Below are 17205 nucleotides of genomic sequence, written 5' to 3'. Positions count from 1 at the left end.
TTGAAAATATATATTTGACTGCCTGCTAGGTTTTATTTTCCCACCAAAGTGTTTAGATGACATTATGCCTGATCCTGCAAGCACTTTGGATACAAAACTCAAGTAGAAATGAACCCTTAATGCTTTCAGGGTCTGCATTCATCACCACACTCCACTGATCAGTACCATCACTCTTGTCCAAGGGATGGTAGCTTCCATAACCAATCTCAGATCAGTTTTTAATCTTGGAAATCTCTTGTAGGAGAGTGTAGTTCAAGTTGTCTTCCCAACCCTTTCCCCGCACATGTTGAATGCAAAGGAGACTTATTCTATTCTTCTATTGTAGAGCAGCCTAAAGTTAAAGTTTCCTACTGCTGTTGTAGAATACTTTCATTTTTGCCTAGCAAGGTCGCTGAATGACTAGTAGAGGGTCTTACTGTGGATCATAGAGAATCAGTGGGAGGTCCCATGCCATCTGTATGGAGACATCATGCCTACTCTCCAATTCTGTGTCCCCAAGCCTTGCTCCTGTCACTCAGAAACCGTGCAGCCCCAGAGTTGCAGTGTCAGGGACCCCTCTGGATGGGGCTGCCTCCAGGGATTGCCATGACAGAGGGGAATCCAAAGGAAGGCGGTCTATTCTTTGGAATAGGCATGGTGCCAGAGGGCCTGATATGTATCTTGTATTCTGCGGACTTGCCTCGTCTCTGCCCCAGCTCACCTAGTTGCCTTCTATACAGAGTCTTCCCCCATTCAGTTATCACATGAATTGTGTGTAGGGCGGTGGTTGTTTTCTATCTTTGTTTATATGAGTAAGAAATTAAAGTTTTTGCATAAATTCCAATTACACATTTCAGACATAATGTGGAAGCAGAAATACAAACTTTCCTTGATGAAGGGAGCCTTGAATGTGAACTTCTTTTGGATATGTCGGACTTGGGTAAGAATTTTCACTTGATTTCTTGATTAATTTAAGTGGGGTTTTTAAAAACAAATGTATTCACCATTTCAGATAAATTACAGAACAATTTAGCAAATATTTGTCTTTTCTTTTTTGAGAAAGCTTTCTGTTTAACTATCTATAGCACATAAATTATCAAAGGAACTGGATACATATCAAACAAATACAGTAGATCCCATCTGGCAACTGAGAGAGGATTTGAAATGCAGGCTGTCTGAAATGCAGTGCTACCCTTCACAGAAATCCTGCATGGAATATGAGTTCATTCCAGTCAAGGTGTTAGAGCAGGTTGGTAACTTCACTTCTACAGTTTGTTGGTGTTTTGAATTTTATAATATTTTCTTTTGCTTATTATTTTTTTGAGGGAGGGAAACAAAAGTTTCAAAGCCTTTTAAAAGAAGTGTGAAATGTAACCTTAAGATGCATATACTATCTGAAAATATTGTTGCTATTAATTTTTAAGGCCATGATCAACCTCCGTGCATCTGATTATCCTCACACTTACATCAGTGTAAATCTGGATTAATTCTGGGGAAGTTACACTTGTGTAAAACTGGTGTATGGTAGAAGAATATAGGCTTTGCTTCTAAATGACAGTTTTGATATGAAAAATATCAGTCTTAACTGTTAATATTTCATAAAACTAGGTAGACTTTGTGAAGAAACAACAGAAAACAATTTTGGAATTACTAAATCAAGAAAAATTGGCTTTGGAACAAGAGCTTGAAGACTGTAAGAATAAAGTAAGAGAATGGTCACATTTCCAAATTAATTGAGTTACTCCACAACATAAAAAAGGTATTAGACCACTGATAACTGATTTTTTTTTCTTTCAGGTACTAATATACTCTTTTGAAGAGAAAACTGGCCTTTTTCATGAAGTTCCTACACAGTTACTGGCCTTGGAATGCCCATACCCCGATCTGAAGTCTTCAGTCCTTAATGAATTCCATAAATTTGCAGATGAATATTGGTCTAAACTTCAAGAGATTGATCAACAGTTAAATGTAATATCCAGGTAATAAAATCTGTTTTGATTCATTTTTTGAGGGCAGGATAACAAACTGTTCTGTGTTCTGTTATCTCCAGAGACTGTAGTTCCTTTTAGCAGGAGAATTATTTCTTTTGTTGAGTACAATACATAGTTGACTCATTATCCAGTTCTATGGGATTAAATAGTCAATAACTATTTGCACAGCAGAGAGAATTGCAACTCTTTTCAAAAGAACTTACTGAAATAATAAGCAAAATTCTTTATGGATTAATGAACCAACAGTATGACGTATAGCAAATGTTATCTCCACTGACTTTGTCATTATATGGATAGAAATTTCTTTGAACATTATTTTTGTATGGTAATTACTTCACATTAGGAAAAAAACATTTGCACTTCCTTCCTTAGGGAAATCTAAAATATAAACACACGTGTACAGCAGAGTCCTAATCTTTTCATGAAGTGCAGCAATAGATTACCATGAAGACATATTATAAAAGCTAGTTTGGAGCTATTTTAAAGGGACCATTAAAAAATGAGAATCAGCTGCCCCCAAGAGGTAGGGCTTTAAGACTGTTTTTTGTTTTGTTTTGGTAGAGCACCTAGCACAGTGGAGTCCTGGTCCATGTCTAAAACTTGTACGGGCTACAGTGGTAAAAATAGTAACAGCAAAAATGGCAAGAATTGGCAACATTGGTACTGTATAACTTTTTTTAGAAATATTATTTTATTTTAGGGATAGTAGAGACCAAATGTTTAATTACAAGCTATAATTTTGTTTCAAAATTCTGATAACTATAGAGTACTTTGTAAAGGGTTTGTCTACATGAACAATTAGACTGTGGCAAGCTGGTGTGTGAATCTACCCTGCACTAGCGTGCCATACTGTAACTGCTCACGTGCACCCTGTTGATGCATATTAATAGTTCATTAGAGTGCTTTGAGCTAGTCCTGTTTCAGCAGGGTGCACATAAACAGTTAGAGCTTGGCAGGCTAGTGTTCACCCACACCCCAGCTTGCCATGGTCTGATGTGTAGAGAAGCCCTCAGTTTACTCTCATCTGACTTTGAGAACCCTGAAATAGAATTATGGAGTCTTAAAATGTAGATAGCTGTTCCAAACATAGTTCAGAATTATGTGTGTTCCCCCTTTTTTCATATAAGTGTGTGTGTGTGTGCATCTTATATTTAGTTATTCACTAACTCCAAGGAAAGGGTAAAATCTCCCTGTCAGTGGATGGATGAAAGAGATTTATAAGAGGTAAAAGTCAGGCTCAGATGGTGAGGTGGCTGTTATTCCTTATCTTGGTAGAGTTTGAATAAATGAGTGTTTTGTTTCTTATTTAAGAAATGAAAAAATAAGTAAATATTACAGATAATGAAAACTACCAAACTGCATAGTTGAGAAAACAGCAAATTATGAAATTGAGGCTGCTATTGGTAGGTAGCATTTTTAATTTGAGATGCTGGATTATGGAGTTTTATTCAATTAAATCCCCCTCTTTACTGCTGCTGGGACATCTATTTTGTTATAGAAAATCCTGAAATATGCCACAATCAGACTGCTGAGTCTGTAAACACCTTTTAAACCTCAACTTCTAAGGATACAGGCAAATGTCTAAATTATCTAAATAATTGAAAGAGGAATTGAGTATTAAACTACTTATTTGTATATTCAAAATGTGCAAACTGTGCAGTGTCCTTTCAAATGAATAAAATATCACAGTATATCAAGTAAATCTAGCCCCTCTGTATAAGCACATTAGTTGCATGTGTCTAGTACAACAATCAGCAATCATATGGTTGACATGCTGGGGAAGTTGACATCTCATTCAGTGGTATTGCAGTCTGTCTGTCTGTGCAGATTCAACAGCGCATGCAGTTTACATTGTTGTGGCTATTGTAAAGGATATCTGGGGATTATGAGTTGAAGAGGGTAACTTCCCTTATGAGTTGTTTATATTCTTTAGAAGATATAAAGCTAGGGATTAACTCTTGGTAAACCTGCTTCAGAGGAAGCAGCTGCCTGAGAGGAGTTATTATGTATAGGATAATTGCCATGTTTCAGTTCTGAAACCAAATAATGGTTATAGACACTTCTGTGGAGGAAAGATATGTATGAAAGCAAGTGCCACATTTATAATTTGGGCCATGTTTTCACCGTGGTGAAAGTCTGACATCTCTTGGCATCTGGAGAGGTGTGGTATCTGTTTAAATATTATTTGTAGTGTACTCAAACTCTCACATTTTAGATGATATGTTGGATATTTACAGAAGCTAAACTAAAACTATGTGTTCCAGGATATTCTGCCTGGCTATGTGCAACACCCCTAGTGTATATGAAGGGAAAAGTATGAATCCCCAGAGGCTGAATCACACTTTCTCTGACTGTTTTGTCTATGAGAAACTGGTGAACCTTGGCATGGAGCTATGAAACTGGCAGTTGAAAGTCATAAGTGGATCAGGAAGGTCCTCCAGATCCCTTTTTGGAGTCCTAAAGAACTTCTCCATCTCTCTCCTCATGAAGGTGGAGATTCATCAGTGAGAGTAACTTGTCATTGGAACAATTTGCCTAGAGACATGGTGGATTCTTGTCACTTGAAATATTGAAATCAAGGCTGGATATTTTTCTGAAAGATATATTTAGAGTTATGAGATTGATGGAGATATTATTGGGTGTGGTTCTATGGCCAGCTATGTAGATGGTCAGACTAGATGATCATAATGTTCCCTTCTAACGATAGAATCTGAGAGTGATTTTATTTAAAATAAATAAAATTGGCAGGTCTTAAAATCTTTCTTTACCAAGAATGAAGCTGAATCTTGGGTTTTTTTTTCTCCTCTTGCATCCCATGCAAAATTGTCAGCTTTAGCACTATAAATAGTCAAATTAGTCAATTATAGTAGCCTACAAATGCAGGAAAATGTGAACAAGTACCTCTGGGAAGGTACAAAAAGCTTCCTTTATTCCCATCATATGACAACAATATGAACCCTAGCAATAAGCTACCAAACACGATTACCAGCTATCATGGTGGGAACACTTTGTGTCTATTAGAGCTGGGCAAACTAATTGTAGCAAACAACTTTCTGATTAATGTAGCCCTTTTTACTCTTTGAATAATTACAAATATATTTGCAGAATTGCAGATAATTTGCAAACACTGTAATAGAAACTCTTATAGCCTCTAGTTTTGCAAAGTATTTACCTCAGCTACAACATGAACTATTGGTCACTAACTTCAGATGGTACTGTTTCTACTCCCAGACATAATGGCTAGAGTATTATAAGCAGGGGAGGTCACTTCCTGTGGTATTCTTATGCAGACACTCAAATTTGTGTATGAATATGGATATTCACACCCAAAGTAGCCTCAAACATTCATGTGATGAAAAACAGTGTCTGAGAAAAAGTGAAACAAAAAGATCAAGGACAAAGAGTTATTCTGAAGGTTTGTAAACAACTGTTTTGTCTCGCTCTAGTGTCCTTCTTTAATATACTATTGCAACCATACTATAGTCATAACTAGGGATCTTTGCCACTGTTTCCACACAGCCATTTTTAATTTAATGGTACACTAGAAAATTCTCTTGTTACATGAAAGCTAGGGAGGAAGAAAAGCAACTTTTAGTCACTGGTCTTCATCCACCGGGTGAATGAGAACAATAGTTCCCCATTCTTCTTCAAGTAATATACCTTTGGGTCTTCCACTTCAGGTGTGCATGGTCTTTGATCAGAGAGACTTTTGGTAGCGGTGCCTGTTGATCCATACATGTGCCCTAGCTATCCTCATGCCCTATGAACGTTGGACAAAATGCCCTCAGTTCCTTCTCAATCGCCTCTGCCTGAGAGGAGGGTATTGTATTACCTTCTTCTAGCTCGATTACCCTTTAAGGATAGCTTTAGTCTTCATTTATTGTTAGGCTTTGTTATCTTTAGTTTTCAGTAACTTTTAGTTTTGTTTGTGGAGATTTCTTTGTCAGATCTTTCCCTCCTTCCCCAAGGGAGCTTTTCCCCTTTGGGAGTTTTTATCCTCAGGATATGCCTAAATGCTTGAGATTTAAACATTGCCTCACTTGCTGGGATTCTATTCCACTTAGTGACTATCACTCTTACTGTATCCACTGCTTAGGGGACACTCATGTCCCATGAGCATAAAATCTGTTTGGGGTTTAAGACTGGGTCTAGAAAAAATAATAGGAAGATTAAGATTAGGCTTCTCATGATGGAGCTCTCCCTTCAACCTGCCTCCAATATGGGTCCAGACACCCCACAACCACCCCTGTACAGCTCTCCTCCAGTGAGCACAGTACGCTATCAACCTCCTCAGTATGCTCACCTGCTATATTTTTGCGGGACATAACCACAGTGTACAACACCAAGACTTTGGGGAAGAGTTCCAGGTCTCCTCAAAGAAAAGTTGGTGTCAAGAAACCTAGGTCACCACAAAGACCTACTATTCTGGAGACCTCACATCCCACCAGGTTCCCTTGAACTGAGGATTCTTCAGGTAAGGCCAGGATCTTCTGAGCCACATGGTACCCAAGTATTCCTTAGTACCAAAGTCAGCTTCAGTACCTCTCTGAAACTATCAAGATATTAGTGATCCCAAGAACTCTGCTTCAAAGAGGTTGGCACTGACTGTGGGTTCTCCTCCCATGTTACCGCAGGTATTCAATCTGCATTACAAGGTGATAGATCCGTACCATAGAAGCAAAGGTCATCCTCAGTGCCACTGCCTACCACGACAGAGCCTCGCTAGGTTTCAGCTCAGATCCACCGAGCACCACAGGAGTTTAGATTCTCCAGAGACTTGTTTGTCTCAGATGAACCTGAGTACCTTCAACTAATGGGCACTGAATGATTCTGTACGAGAACCTTGTACATAACCAATACCACATCTTTCTTTGGTACCATCTAGCTCTCTGGTACTCATGAAAAGAGACAGACAACTTCCCTCATCACAACCCCTGTCCATGAAGAGGATACAAGCCTCTGACTGCCAGCTACTGGGATGCAATAATTGCCCGGTTGTGTTCATTCTCTCTGAAGCATCTGGCAAGGGCCACTGTCGGAAGACAGGATACTGGGCTAAATGGACCATTGGTCTGACCCAATATGGCCATTCTTATCTTCTTACTTACACAGTTCAGGGCAACTGCACATGTATTTTTTCTCTTCTGTGGTCCAGAAAAGGCACCTACTTTTAGGCTTCCAGCTGCCAACTCTCACCTCTCTCTCCTTCCTGATGGGTTTTTCCAGGCTGCTCCATTCCCTGCCTATACTATCATTTCCAGCAAGCCAGACCACCTAAACAGACCAGTGTCTGTGCTTTGCTCTCTCTTCAGGGGCTATAAAGAGCATAATTGTCAACTGTAATAAGTTACCACACAGTCCTTTATAAGTAAGCATGTTTATTCTTAAGGTGAAAGCATTACAGAGAAAACATATTCAAAAGAATTAAAGAACCTACACTCATGCTAAAAAGCTTATCAAAGGTCACCCCAACTCCAGTCTCTGGCTCTGTCAGTTGTCAGGGTAAGGTTGGAAGGACTACGGGTGGGGGCCCTCCCTTGGGACATAAGGTTCTATCCATTTGCTGTATCAAAAAGAAAGCCCTGAGTCAATTTAAAGACTGGCTATTTATCCAAGAGACCTTTCTTTTTGTGGTCTCCAGAGAATCCAGTTTGAACCAGTATATGTGAGCCTCTCCAGATGGCGAAACCACTCGAGAGATGTTACAACCTGAGTGAATCTGCCTAATCACCCCCTAACGTTCTTAGTTCCTGGAGGGCTGTGATCACCCTCCCGCATGGAATTACATACAATTCCTGGCCCACAGTGATATATAAACTTACTATATTAGGATCTCCCAATGATATTGCAGGAAAATTCTATATCTGTGACACCTTTTTCTGACTCTCAGATTTCAGTATGAGGCTTTCTTGATTACCAACCCAAAGCAGCCTCTCTTGACATTTTTTTCTGAAAGAAATGCTTCAAGGCATGGGCTGCCTATCAGCAACAATTTTCCAGAGCACCCAGTTAAGCCCAGAGGGAGTGCCACAGACAGCAGTCAGCAATCCCATGTTCCTGCCAACCTACTTCCATTTCACAAGGAGTCTTTTGAGGAACGAGAGCAAGGACTGATGAGAACATGACACCACAAACTAACATATCTTCCTCCTCATCATCTGATGAAGCAGTGATACTCCCTCAGCCCGCTTATGTGTATTCTTTTAAACAGTTCCAGGAGCTGATGAAGAGGATGACTAGCTCCAGATTCTCTTAGAGGAGGGTTGCAAGACTTAACATAAACTTTTGGACATTCTTCATACTGCAACGTCTGGTCAGGTAACCTTGTCTGAATGAGAATCTATTTGAACCTGCCAAAACAATCTGGCAGACCCCGACCGCCTCAACATATAGAAGAGCAGACAAAAAGTATTATGTTCCAACTAAGGGCTCTGAATTTTTGCTCACCCAACAATTTTTGTTCATTGATGCTGTGAATGAGCATGGCAGGCAACACAATAAAAGCAATCCTATATGATAAGGACGAAAACCACATGGATCTCTTTGGTTGCAAGCGGTACTCTTCTATGACATTGCAATTTAGGATCAGCAACTACCAAGTTTTTATGGCCTAGTATAATTGCACAAACTACAACAAATATAAGTCTTTTGTTGACTATATCCTTCTCAGACTTTTTGGAAGCAATTTCAGGCAATTATCATTGAGGGCCATTTACTAGTGAGGACTTTGATGTAGCAAACAGAGTAGCTTGCTCTGTTTCTACAGTGATTGTCATGCATAGTGCCTCTTGGCCCCAATCCTTGGGATTCCTGGGGGAGGTCCAGAACACACTGAGAGCCTTCCTTTTGAGAGGCTCAAGCTTTTCAGTGAGTCCTTGGATGAATTTTGCACACTGTCAAGAATTCAAAAACAACGCTCTGGTCCCTTGGTATCTACACACCTGCAAATAAAAAGATTCAGATGGTCAAAGATGGCTGAGAGATCACAGTCCAATTCCTTGTCTAGCGTAGGTCTTCAGAAGCGTCTAAGAAGAGACCTAGGCTCCAGAAGAGCGAACCATCCACTACTTCTACTACTACTAGTCATCTTTCCTTATTAATGTTTAGACAATTTTGATGTATTCGTTCATGGTCAAAAACTGTTCACCTTCAGGATCTAAAGCTGGGCCTCCCAACCTTTATGGATTTTCTCTCCCATTTCTAAACCTCATGGGTGGAGATTACTTCCAACAGATGGGTATTGGAGGTTATAATATCAGGCTATTCCACCCATTACACCTTTATTCCTCCACCCAAACCCTCTTCCCTATTCCTTTTCAGGGACCCATGTTGTGAACATCTATTGAGACAAGAAGTCCTCTCCTTTCTCCACATAAGAACCATAGACACGGTTCCTGCCCAACACAGAGGGAAGGGGTTCTATTCCAGGTACTTTCTGGTTCACCGCAAAAAGGGTGGATGGAGGCCCATCTTGGATCTCAAATAGCTGAATGTTTTCTTCAAAACTCATGTTCAGAATGGTAATTATCGCAGCTATAATTCCATCTCTAGATCCAAGAGACTACTTTGTGGCCCTCTACCTACAAAATGTATACATTAACATCACAAAGCGTCAATCTCATGAGATTTCTTTATATTGTAGTTGGCACTTCCAGTATTGAGTGCTCCCTTTCAGAATCTCTGCCACCATCAGGGTCTTTATGAAGATTCTGGAGATAGTGGCCACTCAGTTACATTAGTCAGAAATAATGATCTTCCCTTACTTCAGTGATTGGCTCCTCAAGGGCTGCTTGTACAATGAAGTTGTTTCCATGGTAAGGGAAACTATTGTATTAAACAGTACCATGCTTTTTGTTGGGTTTCTTTTAATGGTTATAGGTAGCACATTTGGGTGTTCATTGGTAGAGATGATAAAAAAGGGAATTTATCAGGAAGCCTAATCTAATATGGATATATTTTAGCATCTTGGGTCATAGAAGCCCATTTGTCTGTTTTGCCGAAACTACACTGACATTCCTGACTGGCTAAAAATCGCTTAATTTTGTTTTTATCATTTAGGTGAGTATATCCTGAACACACAAACTTCTCTGTGTTGCAGACTAACTGAGTTTCTGCTTTTCGGGATTTCTTCAAGAAAACAGTGGAGTAATCAAATCAATGGTTTTCAGTGCATTAGAATTTCTGGTGTTTGTTTTAGGTCCTTGCATAACATTAAATATAATATGAATCATCCTTATCAAACATGCTTAGTCTACTGAGGACTGTTGCACCAGCTCGACTGGCCACAGTTGAGGGCATCATACTAATATTGTATATACATAATTAGTAGTAAACATACCGTTTAGCTTTTAGTTTTATCTTTCAAGTACTGGTGGGAGGGAGCAATCTGCATAATCATGGGTTGTTTGAAAGATGTATTGAAATATAAATCCATTAAAGTCAATGAGGGGGCAAAAATGGACTTGAGGTCAGTGATATCTGTTCATGGAACACTTGTTCTGAGATGGACATTTATACATTATACTGTCATTTCATGTGTATCTGAATTACATTTTAATGTTGACACTAAATCTGCACCTAATTAATACTGTCACACAATATATAAGTGTTAGAATTTTATGGCATTAAATGCACTTTATGTGAAGCAAGATGTATTACTTTCTAGTATTTTGATTCAAAAACCCCTTATAACTCTTGGCACTTCCTCTGTTAGGGAAGCATTAGTCTTAATTTAGTGTGGGTGATCTTTGAATGCAAATATATCAAAGTTGTCATAACAGATTATTTTTTTCTTTTTTTCTGTTATGAAAATGTTGTTTTTAATCTCTAATGGAGTGTAAGAAAACTAAACAGCCATCTGTCACATTACATGCTATTTTTAAAAATTCTATTTGGAATATTATCTTTATTCTTATTAATGCATCTCCATATGACACTTAAGTAATAAGTAACACTATATACAAAATATTTTCCTCTTAATTCCTGGTTGCCTTGCACCTTATGTAGTCAATTATATCTTCAAAACAGTGGATATAAAATGCTACCAAGCAGAAATCTCACTTACCTTAATGGTGGTGGTTTTATACCAGTTTCGTATTTACTTGTCAGAAGTACAAGGTGCAAGGCAAAAAAGAACCATCCTTTCATTTGTATTTGTATTTTCAAGGGTTGCTCCATTCTGCCTTCAAGGGTCACTTTACAGTTCTGATAAGCAGGGGGACAACAGATCTGCATATATGTTGTCCTTTCCTCATTCCAATGAATTGTAAATTAAGCTTCCCTTGTTAAAATGAGAGTACGGTACTTACCATAAAAAGAAAAGGAGGACTTGTGGCACCTTAGAGACTAACAAATTTATTTGAGCATAAGCTTTCGTGAGCTACAGTTCACTTCATTGGATGCATTCAGTGGAAAATACAGTGTGGAGATTTATATACACAGAGAACATGAAACTATGGGTGTTACCATACATACTGTAATGAGAGTGATCAGGTAAGGTTATCCTTTTGCAATGATAATCAAGGTGGGCCATTTCCAGCAGTTGACAAGAACGTCTGAGGAACAGCAGGGAAGGGAATAAACATGAGGAAATAGTTTTACTTTGTGTAATGACCCATCCACTCCCAGTCTTTATTCAAGCCTAAGGGTATGTGTACACTACGAAATTAGGTCGAATTTATAGAAGTCGGTTTTTTAGAAATCGTTTTTATATAGTTGATTGTGTGTGTCCCCACACAAAATGCTCTAAGTGCATTAAGCGCATTAACTCGGCGGAGTGCTTCCACAGTACCGAGGCTAGCATCGACTTCCGGCGTGTTGCACTGTGGGTAGCTATCCCACATGTCCCGCAGTCTCCGCTGCCCATTGGAATTCTGGGTTAAGTTCCCAATGCCTGATGGGGAAAAAAAAATTGTCGCAGGTGGTTCTGGGTACATGTCGTCAGGCCCTTCCTCCCTCTGTGAAAGCAATGGCAGACAATCGTTTTGCGCCTTTTTTCCTGAGTTACCTGTGCAGACGCCATACCACGGCAAGCCTGGAGCCCGCTCAGCTCACTGTCACTGTACATCTCCTGGGTGCTGGCAGACGCGGTACTGCATTGCTACACAGCAGCAGCAACCCATTGCCTTGTGGCAGCAGAGGGTGCAATAGGCCTGAAAACCATCCTCATCGTGTCCGAGGTGCTCATGGCGCCTTGGTAAGGTCGGTCAGGAGCACCTGGGCAGACATGGATGCAGGGACTAAATTATGAGTGACTCAACCAGGTCATTCTCTTTAGTCCTGCAGGCAGTCCTATTGTATCATCTTATGGTGAGCAGGCAGGAGATGAGGATGGCTAGCAGTCCTATTGCACCATCTTCTGCCAGGCAGGCAGGAGATGAGGATGGCTAGCAGTCCTGTTGCACCGTCTGCTGCCAGCCCAAGATGTAAAAGATAGATGGAGTGGATCAAAACAAGAAATAGACCAGATTTGTTTTGTATTCATTTGCTCCCACCTCCGTGAAATCAACAGCCAACAATCATTTTGGTGAGGTCTGTCAGGGACAACTTGCAAACTTTAATGGAGATTCAGTCCTGCCTGAAATACCAGAGGGAGGGATATCTTAGTGTGTTGACCATTGGCCTGCTAAACCCAGGGTTTTCAGTTCAAACCTTGAGCGGGACATTCTGTGTGACAGTTGTTTTTGTTTCTCCTTGATGTAAAGCCACCCCCTTTGTTGATTTTAATTCCCTGTAAGCCAACCCTGTAAGCCATCTCGTCAGTCGCCCCTCCCTCCGTCAGAGCAACAGCAGACAATCGTTCCGCGCCTTTTTTCTGTGCAGACGCCGTATCACAGCAAGCATGGAGCCCGCTCAGATCACTTTGGCAATTAGGAGCACATTAAACACCACGCGCATTATCCAGCAGTATATGCAGCACCAGAACCTGGCAAAGCGAAACCGGGCGAGTAGGCGATGTCAGCGCGGTGATGAGAGTGATGAGTACATGGACACAGACTTCTCTCAAAGCACAGGCCCTGGCAACGCGGGCATCATGGTGCTAATGGGGCAGGTTCATGTGGTGGAACGCCAATTCTGGGCCCGGGAAACAAGCACAGAGTGGTGGGACTGCATAGTGTGGCAGGTCTGGGACGATTGCCCATGGCTGCAAAACTTTCGCATGTGTAAGGGCACTTTCATGGAACTTTTGTGATTTGCTTTCCCCTGCCCTGAAGCACATGAATACCAAGATGAGAGCAGCCCTCACAGTTCACAAGCGAGTGGCAATAGCCCTGTGGAAGCTTGCAATGCCAGACAGCTACCGGTCAATCGGGAATCAATTTGGAGTGGGCAAATCTACTGTGGGGGCTGCTGTGATGCAAGTAGCCAACACAATCAAAGATCTGCTGATATCAAGGGTAGTGACCCTGGGAAATGTGCAGGTCATATTGGATGGCTTTGCTGCAATAGGATTCCCTAACTGTGGTGGGGCCATCAATGGAATCCATATCCCTATCTTGGCACCAGAGCACTAAGCCAGCGAGTATATAAACTGCAAGGGGTACTTTTCAATGGTGCTGCAAGCACTGGTGGATCACAAGGGACATTTCACCAACATCAACGTGGGATGGCCGGGAAAGGTACATGACGCTCGCATCTTCAGGAACTCTGGTCTGTTTCAAAAGCTGCAGTAAGGGACTTTCTTCCCAGACCAGAAAATAACCATTGGGTATGTTGAGATGCCAATAGTTATCCTTGGGGACCCAGCCTACCCCTTAATGCCTTGGATCATGAAGCCATACACAGGCAGCCTGGACAGTAGTCAGGAGCTGTTCAATTATAGGCTGAGCAAGTGCAGAATGGTGGTAGAATATGCATTTGGATGTTTAAAAGTGCGCTGGTGCAGTTTACTGACTCTGTTAGACCTCAGCAAAACCAATATTCCCACTATTATTACTGCTTGCTGTGTGCTCCACAATATCTGTGAGAGTAAGGGGGAGACGTTTATGGCGGGGTGGGAGGTTGAGGCAAATTGCCTGGCTGCAGGTTACACGCAGCCAGACAACAGGGCGGTTAGAAGAGCACAGGCGGGCGCAGTGCGCATCAGAGAAGCTTTGAAAACCAGTTTCATGACTTGCCAGGCTACGGTGTGAAAGTTCTGTTTGTTTCTTCTTGATGAAACCCCCCGCCCCTTGGTTCACTCTACTTCCCTGTAAGCTAACCACCCTCCCCTCCTCCCTTTGATCACGGCTTACAGAGGCAATAAAGTCATTGTTGCTTCACATTCATGCATTCTTTAGTAATTCATCACACAAATAGGGGGACAACTGCCAAGGTAGCCCAGGAGGGGTGGTGGAGGAGAGAAGCACCGGGAGGGAGGAGCGAAGGACAAGGCCACACAGCACTTTAAAAGTTTAAAACTTTAAAACTTATTGAATGCCAGCCTTCTGTTGCTTGGGCAATCCTCTGGGATGGAGTGGCTGGGTGGCCGAAGGCCCCCCCACCGCGTTCTTGGGCGTCTGGCTGAGGAGGCTGTGGAACTTGGGGAGCAGGGCAGTTGGTTACACAGGGGCTGTAGCAGCAGTCTGTGCTCCTGCTGCCTTTCCTGCAGCTAACCATATGCTGGAGCACATTAGTTTGATCCTCCAGCAGCCTCAGCATTGAATCCTGCCTCCTCTCATCATGCTGCCGCCACCTTTCAGCTTCAGCCCTCTCTTCAGCCCGCCACCTCTCCTCGCGTTCATGTTGTGCTTTCCTGCATTCTGACATTGTCTCCCTCCACACATTCGTCTGTGCTCTGTCAGTGTGGGAGGACAGCATGACATCAGAGAACATTTCATTGAGACTACTTTTTTTTCGCCTTCTAATCTTTGCTAGCCTCTGGGAAGGAGAAGATACTGTGATCCTTGAAACACATGCAGCTGGTGGAGAAAAAAAAAGGGACAGTGGTATTTAAAAAGACTCATTTTATAGAACAATGGGTACACTCTTTCACGGTAAACCTTGCTGTTAACATTACATACAAAGCACATGTGCTTTCGTTCCAAGGTCACATTTTGCCTCCCCCCACCACATGGGTAGCCCCTCACCCCACCCCATGGCTAACAGCGGGGAACATTTCTGTTGAGCCACAGGCAAACAGCCCAGCAGGAACAGGCACCTCTGAATGTCCCCTTAAGAAAAGCACCCTATTTCAACCAGGTGACCATGAATGATATCACTCTCCTGAGGATAACACAGAGAGATAAAGAACGGATGTTGTTTGAACGCCAGCAAACATACACTGCAATACTTTTTTCTACAATGATTCCCAAGTACGTGCTACCGGCTTGGAGTGGTAAAGTGTCTGTCATAAATATAAAGGGAAGGGTAAACACCTTTAAATCCCTCCTGGCCAAAGGAAAAACGCTTTCACCTGTAAAGGGTTAAGAAGCTAAGACAACGTCGCTGGCACCTGACCAAAATGACCAATGAGGAGACAAGATACTTTCAAAGCGGGGGGAGGGGGGGGCGGGAAACAAAGGGTTCTCTCTGTCTGTGTTGTCTTTTGCTTATTAACCTGTAAAGGGTTAATAAGCAATCTAGTTAGATATGCCGTAGATTCTGTTTTGTTTAAATGGCTGATAAAATAAGTTGTGCTGAATGGAATGTATATTCCTGTTTTTGTGTCTTTTTGTAACTTACGGTTTAGCCTAGAGGGATTCTCTATGTTTTGAATCGGATTACCCTGTAAGGTATTTACCATCCTGATTTTACAGAGGTGATTCTTTTACTTTTTCTTTCATTAAAATTCTTCTTTTAAGACCCTGATTGCTTTTTCATTGTTCTTAAGATCCAAGGGTTTGGGTCTGTGTTCACCTATGCAAATTGGTGAGGATTTTTATCAAGCCTTCCCCAGGAAAGGGGGTGTAGGGCTTGGGGGCATTTTGGGAGGGGAAAGACGTTTCCGAGTGGGCTCTTTCCCTGTTGTATTTATTAGACGCTTGGTGGTGGCAGCAATAAGGTCCAGGGACAAAAGGTAAAATAGTTAGTACCTTGGGGAAGTTTTAACCTAAGCTGGTAAAAATAAGTTTAGGGGGTTTTTCATGCAGGTCCCCACATCTGTACCCTAGAGTTCAGCGTGGGGAAGGAACCTTGACAGTGTCCTACCACGGTGGACGGAATAAGGCTGCCCTCCCCAGAAACCTTTTGCAAAGGCTTTGGGAGTACATCCAGGAGAGCCGCAAATGCCAGGGCAAATTAATCATTAAACATGCTTGCTTTTAAACCATGTATACTATTTTAAAAGGTACGCTCCCCAGAGGTCCCTTCTCCGCCTAGCAGGTCCAGGAGGCAGCCTTGGGTGGGTTCGGGGGGTACTGGCTCCAGGTCCAGGGTGAGAAACAGTTCCTGGCTTTCAGGAAAACCGGTTTCTCCGCTTGCTTGCTGTGAGCTATCTACAACTTCATCATCATCATCTTCCTCGTCCTCAAAACCTGCTTCCCTGTTGCCTCCATCTCCATTGAAGGAGTTAAACAACACGGCTGGGGTAGTGGTGGCTGAACCCCCTAAAATGGCACACAGCTCATCATAAAAGCTGCAGGTTAGGGGTTTTGACCCGGAGCGGCCGTTTGTGTCTCTGGTTTTCTGGTAGGCTTGCCTCAGCTCCTTAAGTTTCACACGGCACTGCTTTGGGTCCCTGTTATGGCCTCTGTCCTTCATGCCCTGGGAGATTTTGACAAATGTTTTGGCATTTCAAAAACTGGAACTGAGTTCTGAGAGCATGGATTCCTCTCCCCATACAGTGATCAGATCCCGTACCTCCCGTTCGGTCCATGCTGGAGCTCTTTTGCAATTCTGGGACTCCATCATGGTCACTGCTGCTGATGAGCTCTGCATGTTCATTTCTGCTGATGAGCTCTGCACTCACCTGCAGCTTGCCACGCTGGCCAAACAGGAAATTGAAATTCAAAAGTTCGCGGGCCTTTTCCTGTCTACCTGGCCAGTGCATCTGAGTTGAGAGTGCTGTCCAGAGCGGTCACAATGGAGCACTCTGGCATATCTGCCAGAGGCCAATACCATCTAATTGCGTCCACACTACCCCATATTCGACCCGGCAAGGCTGATTTCAGCGCTAATCCCCTTGTCGGGGGTGGAGTAAGGAAATCAATTTTAAGAGCCTTTTAAGTCGAAAAAAGGCTTCGTTGTGTGGTCGGGTGCAGGGTTAAATCGATTTAATGCTGTTAAATTCGACCTCAACTCCTAGTGTAGACCAAGG

The 17205-nt window shown here is 42.1% G+C and overlaps 1 protein-coding gene across 1 annotated transcript in view; it reads left to right on the top strand.

Annotated features, from left to right (window-relative positions):
- The window catches only part of CCDC148 (coiled-coil domain containing 148), a 155187-nt gene that overhangs the window by 65518 nt on the left and 72464 nt on the right, over positions 1-17205 (top strand). Inside the window, exons 5-8 of the mRNA XM_037912823.2 lie at positions 837-919; positions 1065-1228; positions 1588-1683; positions 1777-1958. Coding sequence (XP_037768751.2) covers positions 837-919; positions 1065-1228; positions 1588-1683; positions 1777-1958 — 525 coding nt within the window. The remainder of the gene's footprint in view (positions 1-836; positions 920-1064; positions 1229-1587; positions 1684-1776; positions 1959-17205) is intronic.

The sequence above is a fragment of the Chelonia mydas genome, chromosome 11, assembly GCF_015237465.2.
Source record: "Chelonia mydas isolate rCheMyd1 chromosome 11, rCheMyd1.pri.v2, whole genome shotgun sequence".
In the NCBI taxonomy this organism is placed as follows: Eukaryota; Metazoa; Chordata; order Testudines; family Cheloniidae; genus Chelonia; species Chelonia mydas.
The sequence above is the reverse complement of the archived record's forward strand: the minus strand, read 5'-3'. Positions and strand labels throughout refer to the sequence as shown.